The sequence below is a fragment of the Candoia aspera genome, chromosome 5 (assembly GCF_035149785.1).
Source record: "Candoia aspera isolate rCanAsp1 chromosome 5, rCanAsp1.hap2, whole genome shotgun sequence".
NCBI lineage: Eukaryota > Metazoa > Chordata > Lepidosauria > Squamata > Boidae > Candoia > Candoia aspera.
Genome location: NC_086157.1, coordinates 32862130 through 32879778, shown reverse-complemented (window position 1 = coordinate 32879778; position 17649 = coordinate 32862130). Strand labels below are relative to the sequence as shown.

The 17649-nt window shown below is 37.1% G+C and overlaps 1 protein-coding gene across 2 annotated transcripts in view; it reads left to right on the top strand.

Moving 5' to 3' along the window:
- RGPD4 (RANBP2 like and GRIP domain containing 4) overlaps nt 1-17649 on the top strand; it is a 41787-nt gene that overhangs the window by 11125 nt on the left and 13013 nt on the right. For both annotated transcript variants that reach the window (XM_063304910.1, XM_063304909.1), the window contains exons 8-20: nt 2822-2912; nt 3278-3487; nt 3673-3851; nt 4453-4628; nt 4982-5105; nt 5471-5632; nt 6467-6604; nt 6688-6834; nt 7732-7908; nt 7988-8071; nt 9355-9490; nt 11891-11988; nt 12195-16653. In XM_063304910.1, coding sequence (XP_063160980.1) covers nt 2822-2912; nt 3278-3487; nt 3673-3851; nt 4453-4628; nt 4982-5105; nt 5471-5632; nt 6467-6604; nt 6688-6834; nt 7732-7908; nt 7988-8071; nt 9355-9490; nt 11891-11988; nt 12195-16653 — 6181 coding nt within the window. The remainder of the gene's footprint in view (nt 1-2821; nt 2913-3277; nt 3488-3672; nt 3852-4452; nt 4629-4981; nt 5106-5470; nt 5633-6466; nt 6605-6687; nt 6835-7731; nt 7909-7987; nt 8072-9354; nt 9491-11890; nt 11989-12194; nt 16654-17649) is intronic.

Here is a 17649-nt window from a genome sequence, read left to right as displayed (position 1 = left end):
AATACTGTGGAAATGTTGGGGACAAAGCTTGGATCAGTCCTTCCTATTCTTGTGTACATTTTCTTTTCCAAAAACTAGAGATTAGTTATACTTACTAAGTTGGTACATTGAGATATTACCTATCTACACAATGGTACACATAAAGGCATCTTTCAACAACATCAGGGTTTCTCCATTTCCATTTCTCTGCCCATTATTTCTCTTCCACAGAAATAGAAAGGCAGCAGCTTGAAAAGTATCAATATGAGTAGGAATTAAAGAAATAGGCTCTTATTCACATCCACTTATTTCTTGTAGGAATATCTGCAATCTATAGAGGACTCTGAACCAGATAAAATTAGCTGGAGAAAGATTCAAAGGGATCTTTTACTGGCATATTCCAATCTGGAAGTAAAATTAGAAACACGAAGAGGATTTTTTTTTTCTGATTGCCTCTTTGTATACTTTTTCCAGGCTGAGGCACACACACTGTTCTGGTGCCCAAATAGAATGACTAGGATGAAAAGACAGGAAATAGCTTTTCAGAAATAGTTTGCCAGGAAGGTATAGAAAAAGGAATCTCCTGGTTGTGGAAGGATAATGCAACCTAAATGGGGGTGGGATGGGGAGAACAGGATGAAATGAAGTAATGGAATGAAAGGCAAAAGAGTGTGGCTTGTCTGTATTTCTCCTCTTCTTGGATCTATGTGGATTTCTTCCCGAGACTTTTTTATCTGGTCTTTCTTGATTTCTCTTCCATTTCCTCTATGTTCCCTATGTCCTAGACTTTTCTAGACTCTCTTCATTTAATTTTTAAATGTTCTGTCAGTGTCTTCAAGTGCAAAAGCAATCCTTATTGTACTAAATGCTATTCTTTTTCATGAAGTTGAGATAATTCTTTATCCAGTAAACTTCTTGGTATATAGCATAATATCAAAATGAGTTTTGTTTTCAGGTCGTAATGTAGGAAGACAAATTTTATGACTGTCCAAGATATCTGAAGTTTGTTTTTTTATTTATATAAGAATTTTATTAAGTTTCAAGCAAAGATAAAAGCTACAGAAAAACAAAAAACTACAAAGAAAAAACTAAAAAAGTGTAGAAACATGAGAAAATTTTTCAAAATTACAAAAAGAGGTGACTTCCGACTTTTAACAGCAAGGATATACAACAATTTTCCATAATCCCTTACTCTATATTAAACCAAAATCACATTATTTCAATAAATCATTCCATTGGCACATTATGAAAATCACTAAATACAGTTGCTCCCTCCCCTTATATTAAAAGAAAAGAAAAAATATAAACCTCCTAATCAACTTCCCCCCAAGATAACATTTATTTAATTATTTCCTTCCCACTACTATTCTATACACTCCTGTCTACTATAATAAAGATCAAACTAAAAAACATATATATTGTCTGCCATTGTACTTGATAATACAACAATTTTAATAACCTTAATCATATTAAACCCAAAACCAGACATTTTTTAATTATACCTTAATCATCTTAATCCAAATAGTTAAAGATAAATTAAATCAGGGAAACCCTGAAAGGAATCCAGTTAAATATTCTTAAACCTTTATCCCACTTCAAAATAAACCAGAGCATTTACATAGCCCCACAATGCACACAGAGCTTTTTTCTTAAAATCGTACAGCCCAGCTGGCCCCCTCAAAAACTCTGACTTCTCTTCAGAAGACCTCCCATACATAATAACCCCTTCCTTTCCGTGGCATTCCATCAGAAGATCAATTTCACTTATGGCTTGCAACTCGCTCTCTCCCTTTAATTTCTTCAACTCGACTCTCCGATCTTCATCCAGCATTTCTACAGAAGTCCTGCTCTCACTCTTAGAAGACACATTTCTATCGTCGTTAAATTCCTCAGTTTCATCCACGACATCCCCAACCAGATGACACATTTTAGACCTCATGTTTTCCACAATGTCCTGAATGCCTTGCATAAAAACTTGGTAGGAATCAGAAAGAATCTGTTAAAAATCTTGTTGGAAATCAGAGAAAGTCTGTTTAAAATCCTCCATATCTCAAGCAGTAGATTATGGCACTCCCTAGGAGCTTAACCAGTGACAGTCGAAGATATGAAGGAATTCTGGAATGTGTTTTCACAGGCGAAAGTGAGGTATGCAGACAGTTCCCCAGGGAAAGTAGGAGCAGAAAACTGAAAGTTCAAAACAGCCAATTCAACATGTAGGAAAATGCTAATACCTTCAAATTTAGTACAAAAATAATAACAGGGAGACAGTTATTTACTCTCAATCCTCCTTAATATTTGAATGGAAAACAAAATCCAAAACTTAAAAAGATTTTTTTAAAAAAAATTGATCTCCAAAATAACAATAAGACCAAGAGAACTTGCTTCTCCTTGCTGTGGAAAGCCCCTCTTAAGGTACACGTACTTAAAAGAAATATAAATTTGGTGATTTAGAAACGGGGTGGTCAGTCTTAGTGTCCCTTTAAGGCTACAGCGCGGCTTGGAAATGGTGACGTCACAGCCTCCCGGCTGCTCTTACCAGTCGAACGCGAACACTGTTTGCAATCTTCTGGCTGCAAGCAGCTGTCTGGAGGAAGATGGGGTGATTCCAGGTGTTTTCCTTTTTCCGGAAAAACATTCCTGGGCTTCAGGAAAAACCTGCCTGAGCCTGAAAAAATTGCTGCATTGTCAGTTCTGCCCGCTGAGCCTGCAAGCACAGCTGTTCAATCCTCCATGTCCCTACCGGAAGTCTCGATATCTGAAGTTTGTGAAGAGAAAATAAATGTATTTTTTCCATATATTTTTCTGCCAAGAGAATTCCTTATATTTGTCTAATTTCTAACAGGTTCCTAGACCAAAGTCAAAACTAATAAAAGGAGATCATGCTGAACAAGAAAAGTTGGAAATGTTAGCCTGTGACCGACAGAGCCAGTCTGGTAATAATTATAATAGCAGTTTTGTTAAATTAATCAGTGTATTGTCAGGCAAGATATGCAATTCAATTGTTGACAGTTGAAGAAATTTTAAATCATTGTCACAACTATAAAAATTTAAATGATTTCGTGGGTTTAGAAAGTGATAAAAATCTAAGTATCTTGAGATAGTCTTTATCCCCTCAGTGACAATAGATCACGTTCAATTTGGAATATTTTTAGGCTTATATTCCTTTCCTGTTAATGTTGAGAGTATTATAAATTTAAAAGCTAAGGTCTGTGAATTCAAGTTACAGAGTTCTAATGTAGTTTTTGGTGTAATAGACTCTATTGTTGTTGTAATTAATCACTGTATCTTTATTTTTCAGGCTATATGCTGTTAAACCTGAGCTATGGCAAGCAGGATTTTTTAACAGAGATCATTGAGTCATTTGCAAATGAGAGTGGACAGTCTGCTTTATTTTATGCTCTCTTTGGGGACGCTTCATCTAAAGAAAACTCACTTCTTGGGACAGACAATATCAAAAATGTTGGTGCACAGGCACCAGAATGCATAGAATTAGCTAGATATGATATTGGTAAGCCACTTGGTTTGAGTGCTTAATTTTTTAATGTATGCTACATATATAAGGTACATAAACTAGTTAAATTAAGCTCTAGTTAAAGTTAATTTTAAAGTAAAAACAACACTAATTTCTTTCCTGTATTCTTACATTGTGCCATATGTCTTCAGAAGTCAAGTGGTTTAATCTTTCTTTCATAGGTGCTATTAGAGCACATGATGGTAGTCTCCAGCATATCACTTGGCTTGGTCTACAGTGGAATTCGGCACCAGCTGTGCCAGCCATTCGTAAATGGCTAAAGCAACTTTTCCATTTGCCCCAGGAAACATCACGGCTTGAAACCAATGCTCCTGAATCAATTTGTATGCTGGATCTTGAAGTAAGAAAATGTTTTCCAAATTGAGTTTTCTTGACATATTTTCTTGATTTATTTATTTATTATTTAAATTTATATCACCGCCCATTTCCCCCAATGGGGGACTCTGGGCGGTTTACAATAAAATAATAATAAAAACATGTCAACCTAAGTTACAGTCTAAAGTGTAAATAGAATAATATAAAATCCAAGCGGAGATGGAACCACAATCAGTAGGGGGTGCTGTGGCGCCAGCCACCCCCAGGTGGAGCTGTCACCCTCCCCATCCCAAGCAAGGCGGCAGAACCAGGTCTTCAATTTCTTTCGGAAGTCCGGGAGCAAGGAGACTGGTCTCAACTCCAGGGGCAAGATATTCCAAAGGGCGGGTGCCACTGCTGAGAAGGCTCGCCTCCTGGACCCCGCTAGATGAAATTCCTTTACTGATGGGGTCCATAGCATTCCCTCCCTGCCTGACTGGGTGGGTCAGGTCAATGTTATGGGGATGAGATGGTCCCTCAGGTAACCTGGTCCTATGCCATGTAGGGCTTTAAAGGTAATAACCTTTAAACATATCATAAGCATATACTCTATTTTTAGTACAATTTAATGTGTATTTTATGAACAGGTATTTCTACTTGGGGTAATATTTACCAGTCACTTGCAATTACAAGAGAAGTTTAATACTCGGTACACTGTACATCAGCCTCGATTCCTACCACTGCCAATATGCAAGCAACTTTGTACTGAAAGACAAAGAGCCTGGTGGGATGCCGTTTATACGCTCATTCATAAGCAAGCGGTGTAAGTAGCCTGGCTTGTAGATGTTCTTGTAGATGTACCATAGTATCCTTTATTCAGTGGCCAACATTTGATCTTGCTTCCTCACGATTTTCCAGATTGGTCAATTCAAGCAAATTCTTAATTTTATTGGAACTTTGATACTAGATTTGTATTGGTCTGGCATCATAAATAAATAATTTGGTTTGATATTAGAAGCCTGGCTTTTCATTGAAAGCCTGGTTTTCAATGCTGTTGGTTTGATTTTTGTATTTCTGGTTTATATTTGAAAATGGATTGGCTCATTAGCCAAAGAGAAATCAGTAATTTGAATATTACACAGCTGAAATATTTCCTGTGTCAATACTTTTTTTCAGACCTGGGACAGCAGCAAAAGTGAGACTTTTAGTTCAACATGAACTGAACATCCTCAGGGCCCTAGGGAAACATGGTCTTCAACCGTCTCTGATAGTGCACTGGGCAAAAAGTCTCCTTAAAACAGTAAGTAGGCCGTTGCCATTTTCTATAAATGTAAAGTTATTGTTTAAACTTGTATAATTCATGCATTTAAATGCAGGGATGTTTAGATCTGATATGGTAAATCCAGATTAGAATGTAATTGATACTTTCTTAGTGCAGTTTATTTAATGAGTGATTCCAACAAATATCTAGCAAGGTCTACATTTGATGACTTAAAAAGAGCATAATTCACATATATTCATACATATCTCTGTAATGTGGATAGAATTATGAATTTTAAGAGAATTGTGAACTAGGTCACAAGAATTATAACTAATAAAGAATAATTTAAGCTGTCACAAGAATTATAACTAATAAAGAATAATTTACGCTGTGTTATTCCATAGGGCTGCAGTCTCAATTCTTTCTATGACCAAAGAGAATACATTGGACGAAGTGTTTATTATTGGAAGAAAGTTTTGCCAATGCTTGAGACAATAAAGAAAAAGAGGAGTATTTCTGAACCTATTGACCCATTGTTCAAACATTTTCATAGTGAAGATATCCAGGTAATAAAGAGTAAGAATTCTCCTGTGCTAGATTTTCTACATCAGATCCTTTTTTTATTGTTCTGTCCAGTTTCCACTTCTAATATATACCTGCTTACCTTCCTTCCTGTAAGCAGAGATCACCCTCTACGCTTCAGAACTGGAAGCTAAATTTCCTCCTCGTCCATATCTTTAAGATTATCTATCGTACCTGAATAGATTTCGGTTATTATCCCTTCATAAATCATGTAGCAGTTATGATCATTGTTTCACAGCTTTCCTGGATTATCTGAAAAAGTCTAGGGAATGGTTTACTGGAACTATATAGAATTCACAACCAGAAGGAAAGTTTTGAAGGATATTAACTTGTGGTATAAAGATTCTCCACTCCACTGCATGCTAAACCAGTTATATGTTTTCATTATAATGTAAAGAATTGTTCAGTGTGTCCTCCATGTCTAAATAATTGTTTACTTAAAACTGATTTCAGTGGCCATGAAACCTATGGTGCTGATCAAGAAAAGGGCAAATACATATACAGAGATTCATGTATTACTACACCAAATGGTAGCATGATTTCAAGGACTTTGTGACAGTGGGCTGCCCTCCCCTATATTTAAGGAATGAATTAGAAATGAAAACTGTCCATTCTGTTTAATTAGAAACAAGATTGATCATTCTACTGCATGTATTATGCATTTTGGTACTCTGCCTACTAATGTATTTAAATCATTGGAGTGACATGTCATTCTCTTTTCTAGGTATCATCAAGTTACCTTTAGTTTGACATTTATAAAACAATTGTATATTGAGAAAATGTTTAGGTAAAGCTAACAAAGTAATTTTTTTTTTTAGGTTTCTCAGGTTGAAGAATATCAAGAAGAAGCACGTATAGCATTTGCTATTTTGGATGCTGTTGATGGGAAAACAGATGATGCTACGCAGGCATTTGAAGCTATTAAAAACGTTGTTGCATATTGGAATCTTGCTTTAGTAAGGATGAATTTCTCAATGAGATCTTTTTATCCTCTCTTTATGAATTGCATTCCAAATGACAATCTCTTTTGGCTTGATAGATTTTCCAGAGGAAAGCTGAAGAGATAGAAAACGATGGTCTGTCACCAGAAGAACAAGAAGAAGGCAGGAAATATTTGAAAAAGAGCAGAGATTATCTCCTAAAGATAATTGATGAGAGCTGCATGGATTCATCTGTAATTGAAAAGGTTCATTATTTAGTTTAGCCTTTTAAAAAAAAATCTTAGGGAACTCCCTATAAGGAATCATTTTAGGTTAGATGGCTTAGTAGGCATAGTTGCAACTTCCCTAAAAGAAGCTAATATATGGAAACTCAAGAAACTGGGTACAAAGATGGGTGGCATTTGAGCCCCAACACAAGCACTTATTCCTGTGAACTCAAGTTTCTTGCTCAGATAGAAACCTACTTCCCAGAAAGACACCCAGGAAATTTTCTCAAAGTTTCCAAAGTTTTTACACCAAGTTTGTTTCTTCAAGTTAATAGACAGCACACAAGACTACTCCATTTTGTATGTCCCTTCCAAAACTACATAGTGTACACATCTGTTTTATCCCAGGCTTTCTTTCAAATAAACAACTTAGTAGACGTTCGCCCGTTCAACTTATTCTTCCATCACACAAGTGCACAGATCATTTCAGTTCTGTACTTCTCTTGAGCTCCCGTGCTCTCCCAAGGTGGTTCTGTGGCCCTCTTCTCAACCCACTCTGAGAGGCAACTTTATCTGTAATTTACCAGATGCTTTTACATTTTGCTGTGGGTTGCACATTATGTTAGCTCATAATGTGGTTATTTTTGGATCAAAGAGATGTGTGAGTCCATTTCAAGAAAGAGACAATGATTTACAAATCATCCTAGATGGAGTTGCATATCACACTAAGTCAAAATTGTGAATAGTGTAAATTAGAATATTTACACTTCACAAACACATTCTGCCTTAAGTGCATGTGATCAGTTGAATTAATGAAATGAGGTAGCAAATTCTAAAATCAGATATGTTTTAAAGCAGAACATACAGTTCTTCAATTATGCAGTATATATTTACAGTGAATCTAAAATCAGACATATTCTACAATTTTTGCCCTAGTTACCGGTATCCATCAGGACGGTTAAGGAGATGCTGGAGTGCGTAATGCAAGAACTGGGAGACAGTGGGGAAGAAAGGAGTCTTGTGAATAATTTGAGCCATCCAGTGGAATCAGAAGTAAAACATTCTACTCCATCACCCACAACATTTTCACTATCTCCAAGTAAAAGCTACAAGGTACATCAAACAAATATTTGAAAGCTAACTTGTTTTAATTAGTTTGATTAGTTTAATTGGTCTAACGATTGTTTTTCAGTTCTCTCCCAAAACTCCACCTCGCTGGGTCGAGGATCAGAAATCTCTGCTACAAATGATCTGTCAGCAAGTGGAGTCAATTAAGGTAAACCAAACAGTTGTGCACTGGGCATGTGTTGTAAATTTTGTTTTAGGGCAGAGGTGTGATACATTAATGTTAGAAGGTAGAATTGAGACCGGTGTCAAATATCCCAAAAATGATATACAAATGATTATAATAACATTCTAGAGCATTTATGATTTATCTTATTGGAAGATAATTGTTCCTGAATTAAGAAAGCTATTTATTTTAAAATCAGTAGATGAACTGTTTGGAAATAGCAGCTCTTACTGATCTGATTCAAATCTGATTACTTTGATTACAGATTTGACTAATATAATCACTTTGCTTATGATTTTAATCTTTTTTAACAATTGGTTTATACTTTAGTTTATTATTTTAAATACCACTGAACTTGATTCCCTTGACCATACCATATAGGTGAAACAGCAGTATCCACATTCAAGAGGTGGAAATATTTGCAAGCTTGGTGGCTCCCTGTAGTACAAAAAGTTTATGGGGAATTTTTTTCTAATATGGGAACTATGGAACAATGACTGAATCAATTAAAAAATGAACCAGGTAGAAGTAGCTGTTGCAGAGTAATATATATAGCCATGCCAGCCCCACAGTTTCAAATTGCTACTTGTTGGTGAATGGAGAGGCTAGCTAGGAAAGAAGGCAAGGACTCCACAGGGGGATGTGGAAGAAGGTAGGGAGATATGTTTTCGTGCTCCTTTTTGTAGGCTCCAATTCTGAGAAAAAAATGAACAAAAGACATTAGAATGGGGAGAATGAGATAGGAACAAAAAGATCATTGATAGACTAGATCTCTCTCTGATTCATGTTATGGAATGATATATTTCACACCAAGTTATATCCAATAACATCATTTTTCTATTCTTCAGAATTCCCTGTTCCATGTTTAGTTGTGGCTTTAAAATGCTCAGATTTGTGGCTAAGAGCCCCTAAATGTTATAGAGCATCGCAGAAAGCTATACAGAGGTGGGATAGGGAGAAGAGTTCTCTTTTGCCTGTTGCCCCTGAAATTCCCTTTTTGAAGTCTGAATTGATCTGGCCAGCCTAGAAGCCTTCAAAATTAACACACCTTTTTAGTAGCAACATGTTGTTGTAGGTTCCACTTTTGATTTTTTCATGATCCACAGTTTATGTGGTGATCCAGCAACACAGGTTGAATGGAATTTTACCTCCATCAAGAAGGATATTAACATATATATGCACTGATTTCCTTTTTTTGTTGTATTACGATTTTTTTGAAAGTACCTTGGTGGCAGGATCTCTGATGTCAGCCCTCTTCTTTTTGATAGCATGAAATGCAAGAAATGAAACTTAACAACTCTAACACAAATCTGTCTAATCGGTGGCCTGCTGAAAGCTATGCAACAGAGACAATGCCAGATGGGTACCAGGGAGCACAAAACTTTCATGGAGCACCATTAACTGGTAAATACATGATGAAAATAAGAGTTTTAGTGGCACTAGTACCTGTAGTAGTTTATTTAGTAGGAGAGGCAAGTATAGAGATACACACTATTACCTTGAGGGGGAGGGAACAGCCCTTGTACCAGTGGACTCTCATTTTAACTGGGGTGAAGCATGGTGATGGGGCCTCTCTCACCACTCAAGAAGAACTCAGCTATGTGGAATAACCAGTTTCCTTGGGTGCCAGAGAAAGGGAAAAAATTTTAAGCAAAGTAACTTCTGTTATGGAATGAGAATTTGTAGATGGAGAACATCATAATTATACTGATTGATTATTGGTAGAATTTATGATTTTATTGAAATTTTAAATTGTTTTTATTGTGAACCGCCCAGGGTCCCCCGTGTGGGAGAGATGGGCAGTGATAAAAATCTGATAAATAAATAAATAAAAATAAATAATTTATAAAAACCCTTATAATGCCTTCAGAAAGGAAAACAAAGAAAGGGTGGAAAGAATTTTACACATTCACCTTCAGCCAAGGATGCAAATGAGTGAAAATCTGTTTTCAATTTTGTGACAGTAAGGTTAATGTTGGCTGCCTTGAGCTGTGTAATTCAGTTTGGTGCAAAGGTTAGCTTGAGGGTATATTTTTATGGTTATCAGTCTTAAATTCATCTTGCAATGGGGAATTCTGTCTGAGAGCACAGACAAGTTACAAAATTTATTTTGTCATTAAACTGAAGTTAATGTAAAGTTAGACTTCCTTGAGATCTGTGGTTCAATTGATTTGAGGGTTAGCTTTACATTGAGCTTTTCTGGTTAGTGATAGACTTAAACTCATGTTACATTAGGCAATAATTTCTGAGAGAACCTACAGAATATATTTCTTTTGATATTAGGGTTAGATATCCTTGAGGTCTAAGGTTAAATAAAGGCTAATGGAACAGTTAGTTTTTTGGTCAATTTTAATGATTAGTCAGATCTTACATTTGCATTAAGGTAGCATGTGCTTGCTCTGAAAATTTTATGGTAATGTTTCTTGTAAGTATGAACGTAGAGTTATGGTTAGAGTTAGGTTTTCTTAAGGACTAGGATTACGTTTAATGGTACTGTTAGGTTTTTGGTGAGTTGTTACCATACTTGGTAGTCTTATGTTCCTGTTACAGTAGGAATTGTTGACCATGTAACTTTTGGAGTAAAGAATTTGTTTTTTGGTTAGGCTTCTTTGAGGTCCAAGGTTATACTTAATGGGGGGTACTTTATGATGAGTATTTATTAGTATTAATATAAATAGTCTTAAATTTTTCATGTTATGATAGGATTGTCTCCAGGGAGAACTGCAGCATTTAAAATTTCTGTTTGTATTACTGTGAAGTTAGGGTTAGAACTAGACTTCCTTGAGGTTCATTGTTCAGTTTGAGTGAAGGTTAGGTTAGTAAGAAACCAAGGAAGCCTTACTGGTGAATCTAAGTGATCCTGAACCTCTCCTGATATATCCCTGACATAACTTCTTTTCATCAATCTCTTCATTGGATGGGCCTTTGGGAATGTTTAAATTGCTGATGTTTTGCTTCCGGGCCATGCATAGAAGAATAGCCTGTTAATGAAAAACTTAATTAGGAATTATTCTAGGCTCAGTAGTGCAGTCAAGGTCAATTGGGTTTTTTTATGGTAAAATTACCACCTCACATTTAGGGAATAAAATTCTCATTTTAACTCCTACTCTCCGGAATTGATTTTTCCCTTGAGTTACCTGTAGAGTTCAATCTCTAGTTTAAAAAAAGCCCTTAAAATGCTTCTTTTTGCAAGACCTATATGAAACCAAAGAAATCTTTTCTATATATTCATTTTCTATTTGTTGTAGGCTATTTTTCTATTTTATTGTAAACCACCCAGAGTCGCTCTTTGAGTGAGATGGGTCGTGACTAAATTTGAAATACAAATAAATAAATAAAATACTGAATTTCTGTTTTATATAGTTATTATATTGTTATTGGAAATAACATGCATCATTATATTTTTATTATAATACTGGTTTATGTTGTATATAATTTTGATTTACCTTTAATGTATTTTGTCATAATTACACACTGAATAAAACTGCTGCTATTACTAGAGGGTTCTAGAAGATTTCTATGAAGTTTGATAATCAATGACATTCCAGCAATGAGGAATTTTAATTGGATAACAGTTTATTTAAGGGGAGATTTTATTTAAAGGATTTCTTTAGGGATAAGGCGGATTTAGGATACTTTCAATTTACTGATATTATAATCTTAAACTCTGGTTTAAAAATTATCAGAAGTGTTGAATATTAGGCTATGACATCATATTATGGCATAAAATGGTGGCATAGTAGAAATGCAGAAAGATGTGTAAATGCTTACATTTTCTAACTATTATGTTCTCTATGTATTCAGTTGCCACCACAGGGCCATCAGTCTACTACAACCCATCGCCAGCATATAATTCTCAGTATCTTCTACGAACAGCAGCAACCAATGTGACTCCCACAAAGGTAATGATCAGTGTTTCTGGAAGGTGGGGTAAGCTACCAATTGTATTCTTTATGTTAAATTTTTAAAAAGTTGAGGCAGTCACACAGTTTATGGAACAAAACAGGAACTAGCAGAAGATAGTGAAATCAAAGCCATTGTTAAAATTAGTATTCAGTGTTTGATAAAGGATGCATTAAAGCTAACATGGAGCTTTGTCCTTTTCTAGGCTCCTGTCTATGCCATGAATAGACTTACACCCCAGCAACATATATATACGTATCAACAGCCCATGCATACTCCTCCACTGCAGAATACTTCTGCTTGTATGTTTTCACAAGAAATGTATGGTACTCCACTGCGTTTCGATTCTCCTGCAACTGGAATTTTGTCTCCTCGGGGTAGTGAAGACTACTACAATTATAGTGTGCCACCGACAAGCACAAATCCACCCCTCCCTGAGCCAGGTTATTTTACTAAACCCTCAGCAGCACCTCCAGTTTCCAGATCCGCAGAAACAAAGGTGATAGAATTTGGGAAGCCAAACTTTGGACAGCCTCCTGTATCAGTAGAGGGAGCAAAACCTTCATTAATAAGTTCTGCCCAGCCAACCACTTTCAAATTTAATTCTAATTTCAAATCTAATGATGGTGACTTCACTTTTTCATCACCTCAAGTTGTAGCACAGCCCCATAATACAAACTATAGTAACAGTGACAGTCTATTGGGTCTTTTGACATCCGATAAACCTATCAGAGAGGATCGATACTCACAGAAACCACTTGCTGAATATGTCACAGGACAGCGCAACGTATTCAGTTTTGGTGGGAAAAATTCTTCTGGTATTTCATTAACAGATAAAATGGGACAAAATCAACCCAAGCCCTCTGGATTTGGTAAAGATGATATGTTCAGCTTTCAAGAACCTGGCAAGCCTGTATTTGGCACTCCAAACTCAGATGGAGCAAACAGAAGTCATGACGCAGATGGTGGCAGTGTCCACGGTGGTGAAGAAGATGATGATGGTCCTCATTTTGAACCTGTTGTCCCTCTGCCTGACAAGATTGAAGTAAAAACAGGAGAAGAAGATGAAGAAGAGATTTTCTGTAACAGAGCAAAACTTTTCCGTTTTGATAGCGAATACCGAGAATGGAAAGAAAGAGGGGTTGGTAATGTGAAAATTTTGAGGCATAAAATAACAGGCAAAATTCGACTCCTTATGAGACGGGAACAAGTGCTAAAAATTTGTGCAAATCATTATATAAATCCTGATACGACTTTGAAACCAAATGCTGGGTCAGACAAATCCTTTGTATGGCATGCCTTGGATTATGCAGATGAACTGGCAAAACCTGAGCAACTTGCCATCAGATTTAAAACTCCAGAAGAAGCACTCCTTTTCAAGCATAAATTTCAGGAGGCACAAAATAGTTTGAAAGGTGCTGGATCAGACATTGGTCGGCAAGTGGCTCCGAACATTAGGTCATCAAGAGAAACTGCTACACAGGATAGGAAAGAGTCTGGTAAAGCTGAAACTGGATTCCTGAGCACTGGGTTTCACTTCAAGAGTGGGGGGATCTCCATCAGTGGCAGCTCTCAGGTCCCTAGTCCTGATAGTAACAGTGCGGCAAAAAACACTAATGCCAAGAACACTTCCTCAATTACCCCAAGTGGAACTGCCCCTTCATCCTTCTCTTTTGGGAAAGATGTTTCTGGAACACACGCAACATATGGATTTGGAGAGCAGTTCATGTTAAAGAAAGACCAGTGGGAATGTAACACCTGTTTAGTTAAGAATAAAATAACTTCACAAACTTGTGTAGCGTGCCAGTCTCCAAACCCATCAAATTGGGACGCACAGGCTGTGCTTCCAGTAGAATCATCTGTAGCTTTGAAGCCTGGCAGTGAGGGAGCACGGAATACATTTGGACCCCCTGCCACTAAAGTGGAGAACCAGTGGGAATGCAGGATTTGTTCTCGGAAAAATGAAGCAAGTGTTTCTCATTGTATTAGCTGCAAGAATCCCAGTGGGATTAGCACTCCAATGTTTGGTTCTCAAACCACATTCAAATTTGGCCTAACAGATACTTCAAAAGATACTCCAAAAGTTCCCCAGAGTGATTTTGGGCTTGCTTTTATGAAGAAGGAGGGACAGTGGGACTGTAGTATATGTTTAGTACGAAATGAAGGCTCTTTGCTAACTTGTGCAGCTTGTCAGGCTCCAAAACCATCCTGTGATGCTGCGCCTTTATCTGCTAATGGTGCACCGCCTGTGTTTGGCTTCAAAAGCAAGTTATCTGAATCTGCTGGTGAACCACAAGAGACAGGTTTTAAATGTGAAATATCAGACAAGACTTTTAAATTTGGCTTTCCTACGGAGCCAGAGAAGTCTCCCTTTCCATTTCAGATTCCCGCTACTGCTGAGACAAAGGCTATAAAAGGAGGGTTTAATTTTTCAATGCCTATCCCCCCAGGAGAATTTAAATTTGGTATTCAGGACACTAGTAAAGAGGTTGCAAGTGATGAACAGAATAAAGAAGTTAATGTCTTTAAAAGAATTGATGATAAAGAGAAGATCAGTGAGAAGGATGCTGAAATACAATTACACAATGCATGTAGCCAACCAAGCAGTGATTTGGTTTTTGGTCATCAGAGTAATACTTTCACTTTTGCTGATCTTGCCAAAACAGGTGAAGGGTTTCAGTTTGGTAAAAAAGATCCTAATTTCAAGGGCTTCACAGGTGCAGGTGAAAAACTCTTTTCTTCTCAGATTGCTAAAATGTCTTCCAAAGTAAATACATCTGCTGATCTTGAAAAAGACGACGATGCATATAAAACAGAAGATAGCGACGATATTCATTTTGAACCTGTTGTTCAGATGCCTGAAAAAATAGAACTTGTGACAGGTGAAGAGGATGAGAAGGTACTGTATTCACAAAGAGTGAAACTGTTCAGGTTTGATGCAGAAGTTAAGCAGTGGAAAGAACGTGGAGTGGGCAACTTGAAAATCCTTAAGAATGAAGTTAATGGTAAACTGCGGATGCTTATGAGGCGTGAACAAGTGTTGAAGGTTTGTGCAAATCACTGGATCACAACTACCATGAATCTGAAACATCTCTCTGGCTCAGACAAAGCATGGATGTGGCTGGCTAATGACTTCTCTGACGGAGATGCAAGGCTGGAGCAACTGGCAGCTAAATTCAAAACTTCAGAACAGGCTGAGGAATTCAGACTGAAATTTGAAGAGTGTCAAAGACTATTGCTGGATATACCACTTCAAACACCACACAAACTTGTAGATACTGGAAAAACAGCTGAGCTGATACAAAAAGCGGAAGAAATGAAAAGTGGGTTGAAAGATCTCAAAACCTTCCTGACAGACGATAAAACTAAACTCACAGATGAAGAGAATAAAACGTTAGTGTCTTCCTCTAGCAATTCTGATCTAGTTATAAAACCACATGCTGAAAGTACTGGGCCTACATTAGAGTGGGACAACTATGACTTGCGTGGGGAAGCACTAGATGATAGCACCGACAGCTCAGTGTATGCAGTGCCTCGGGCAAGTAGCCCTGTGCGGAAAAATCTGTTTAGGTTTGGAGAGTCTACAACAGGGTTTAACTTTAGTTTCAAATCTGCACTAAGTCCTTCAAAATCACCCTCCAAACAGAATCAGAGTAGGGTTTCTGTTGGGACAGATGAGGAGTCTGATGTCACCCAAGAAGATGAAAGAGATGGTCCGTATTTTGAACCAGTTGTACCTTTACCTGACCTTGTAGAAGTAACGAGCGGTGAAGAGAATGAGCAAGTGGTCTTTAGTCACCGAGCTAAACTGTATAGATATGATAAAGATGCTCACCAATGGAAAGAGAGGGGCATTGGGGATATAAAGATCTTGCAGAACTATGACACTAAGCAAGTCCGTGTAGTTATGAGAAGGGATCAGGTGTTAAAGCTTTGTGCAAACCATCGAATAACCCCCGATATGAACATCCAGCAAATGAAAGGTGCAGAGCGAGCCTGGGTATGGACTGCGTGTGACTTTGCCGAAGAGGAAAGAAAGATTGAGCTCTTGGCTGTGCGATTTAAACTGCAAGATGTTGCTGATTCCTTTAAGCAAATTTTTGAGGAAGCAAAACATGCTCAAGAAAAAGATATATTAATCACTCCACTCTCTTCCCGTACCAGCACTCCAAAGGAATCTCCCTGTGGAAAGATCGCTGTTGCAGTATTGGAAGAAACTACCAGGGAGAGAACTGATTTAAAGGAGGCTGAAGAAACAGTCACCCCAGCTGCAGAGATTTCAGTAGTTGAGGGCACATCTGAGATGCCAACCAAAGCTGTTGTGTCGCCTCCTAAATTTGTGTTTGGCTCAGAATCTGTCAAAACTATATTTAATAACAAAAAATCAAAGCCTTTTACATTTGGAAACACATCAGCAACAGGATCACTCTTTGGTTTTAGCTTTAATGCCCCTCCCAAGAGTAAAAGTGATGGTTCAGTGTGTGAGGCCATGGATCTGAAAGAACCAGATAGCACACAGGATACGAAGACTGGCAGGCTTGCAGAATGCCAGGAAAATGGTGGCGCTGCTAATTGGAAGCCCTTGGAAGGCAAAGAAGACACTCCAGTGACTATCTCAAAAGTGGAAGGGGTTTCTAACTTTTCATTTAAAACACTAGAAAAAGGTGAGCATTCTTGAATTTTAGCTTGCTTACAAGCTGCAGTTGAAGTCTTTGTATATCTCTTTATTTTTCTATCACCTGCCTTCAAGAATTTAGGATGCTTATCATACACTTTTACTAAACCTCCAGTGCTAAACGTGAAGTTCTGGTTTAGAGATAGATTTCTATCATGGTCTTTAGATTCTTTTTGATACCTACAATTACATGTTCAGGTATGGCTTTAGATGCTAACTATTACTTGGCTGCTTTTTTACTTCCTGAAAAGCCAAAACAGATGAATCACCTTAAATAATTAATGAAATTGCCTAATATTTTAAGTGTATTTGTTATATAAATTTCTCACAAACGTTCTTTTGTAGTTAAATTTTAGGAATATTAGTGCAGTTGAATTGCAGCTATTAGCATTTAATTCCCAAGATTATATCCAGGCTTCCTTCTCTTTATTTGATCCACTAAAAAGCTGCCTTTAAAGATTAAGGAGCCTCAAAAAAGGCCTGGGTTGGTTGGGACAAGAATTAGACAATTGAGTGGAGGTGATCTCATTTCACATAATGCCAACATTGGCTGGATTATACACCTTGCTCTAAACCATAATATAGTTTGTTTGGTTTTGGGTTTGCATTTTATATGAATCCAGCCATTATAGTTTATAAACTATATAACGGTTTATATCAAAGCGTAGTGTGTGAACATAGTCATTGTGACTTATTGAACAACAGCATCAGTACAAACCATAGTTTAATAGATTGCATGAGCTCTTTCCACTGTCATTTTCAGCGATACTGGAAACTAGCGTCTACATTTTCATTCAGTCAACTCAGTCTTTTGTTATGAGTATAAGAAAGTACAGTTGATCTGATTAAAGAATTGTAGGACTCCGCATCTCATGCAAGTTTGTAGCTCCTGCTTAATTGCTGCAGTTAGAAATATAATAAAAATAATAATTTAATACAATTCTTATTGGAGTACAGGTAGTCCTCACTTAATGACCACAGTAGG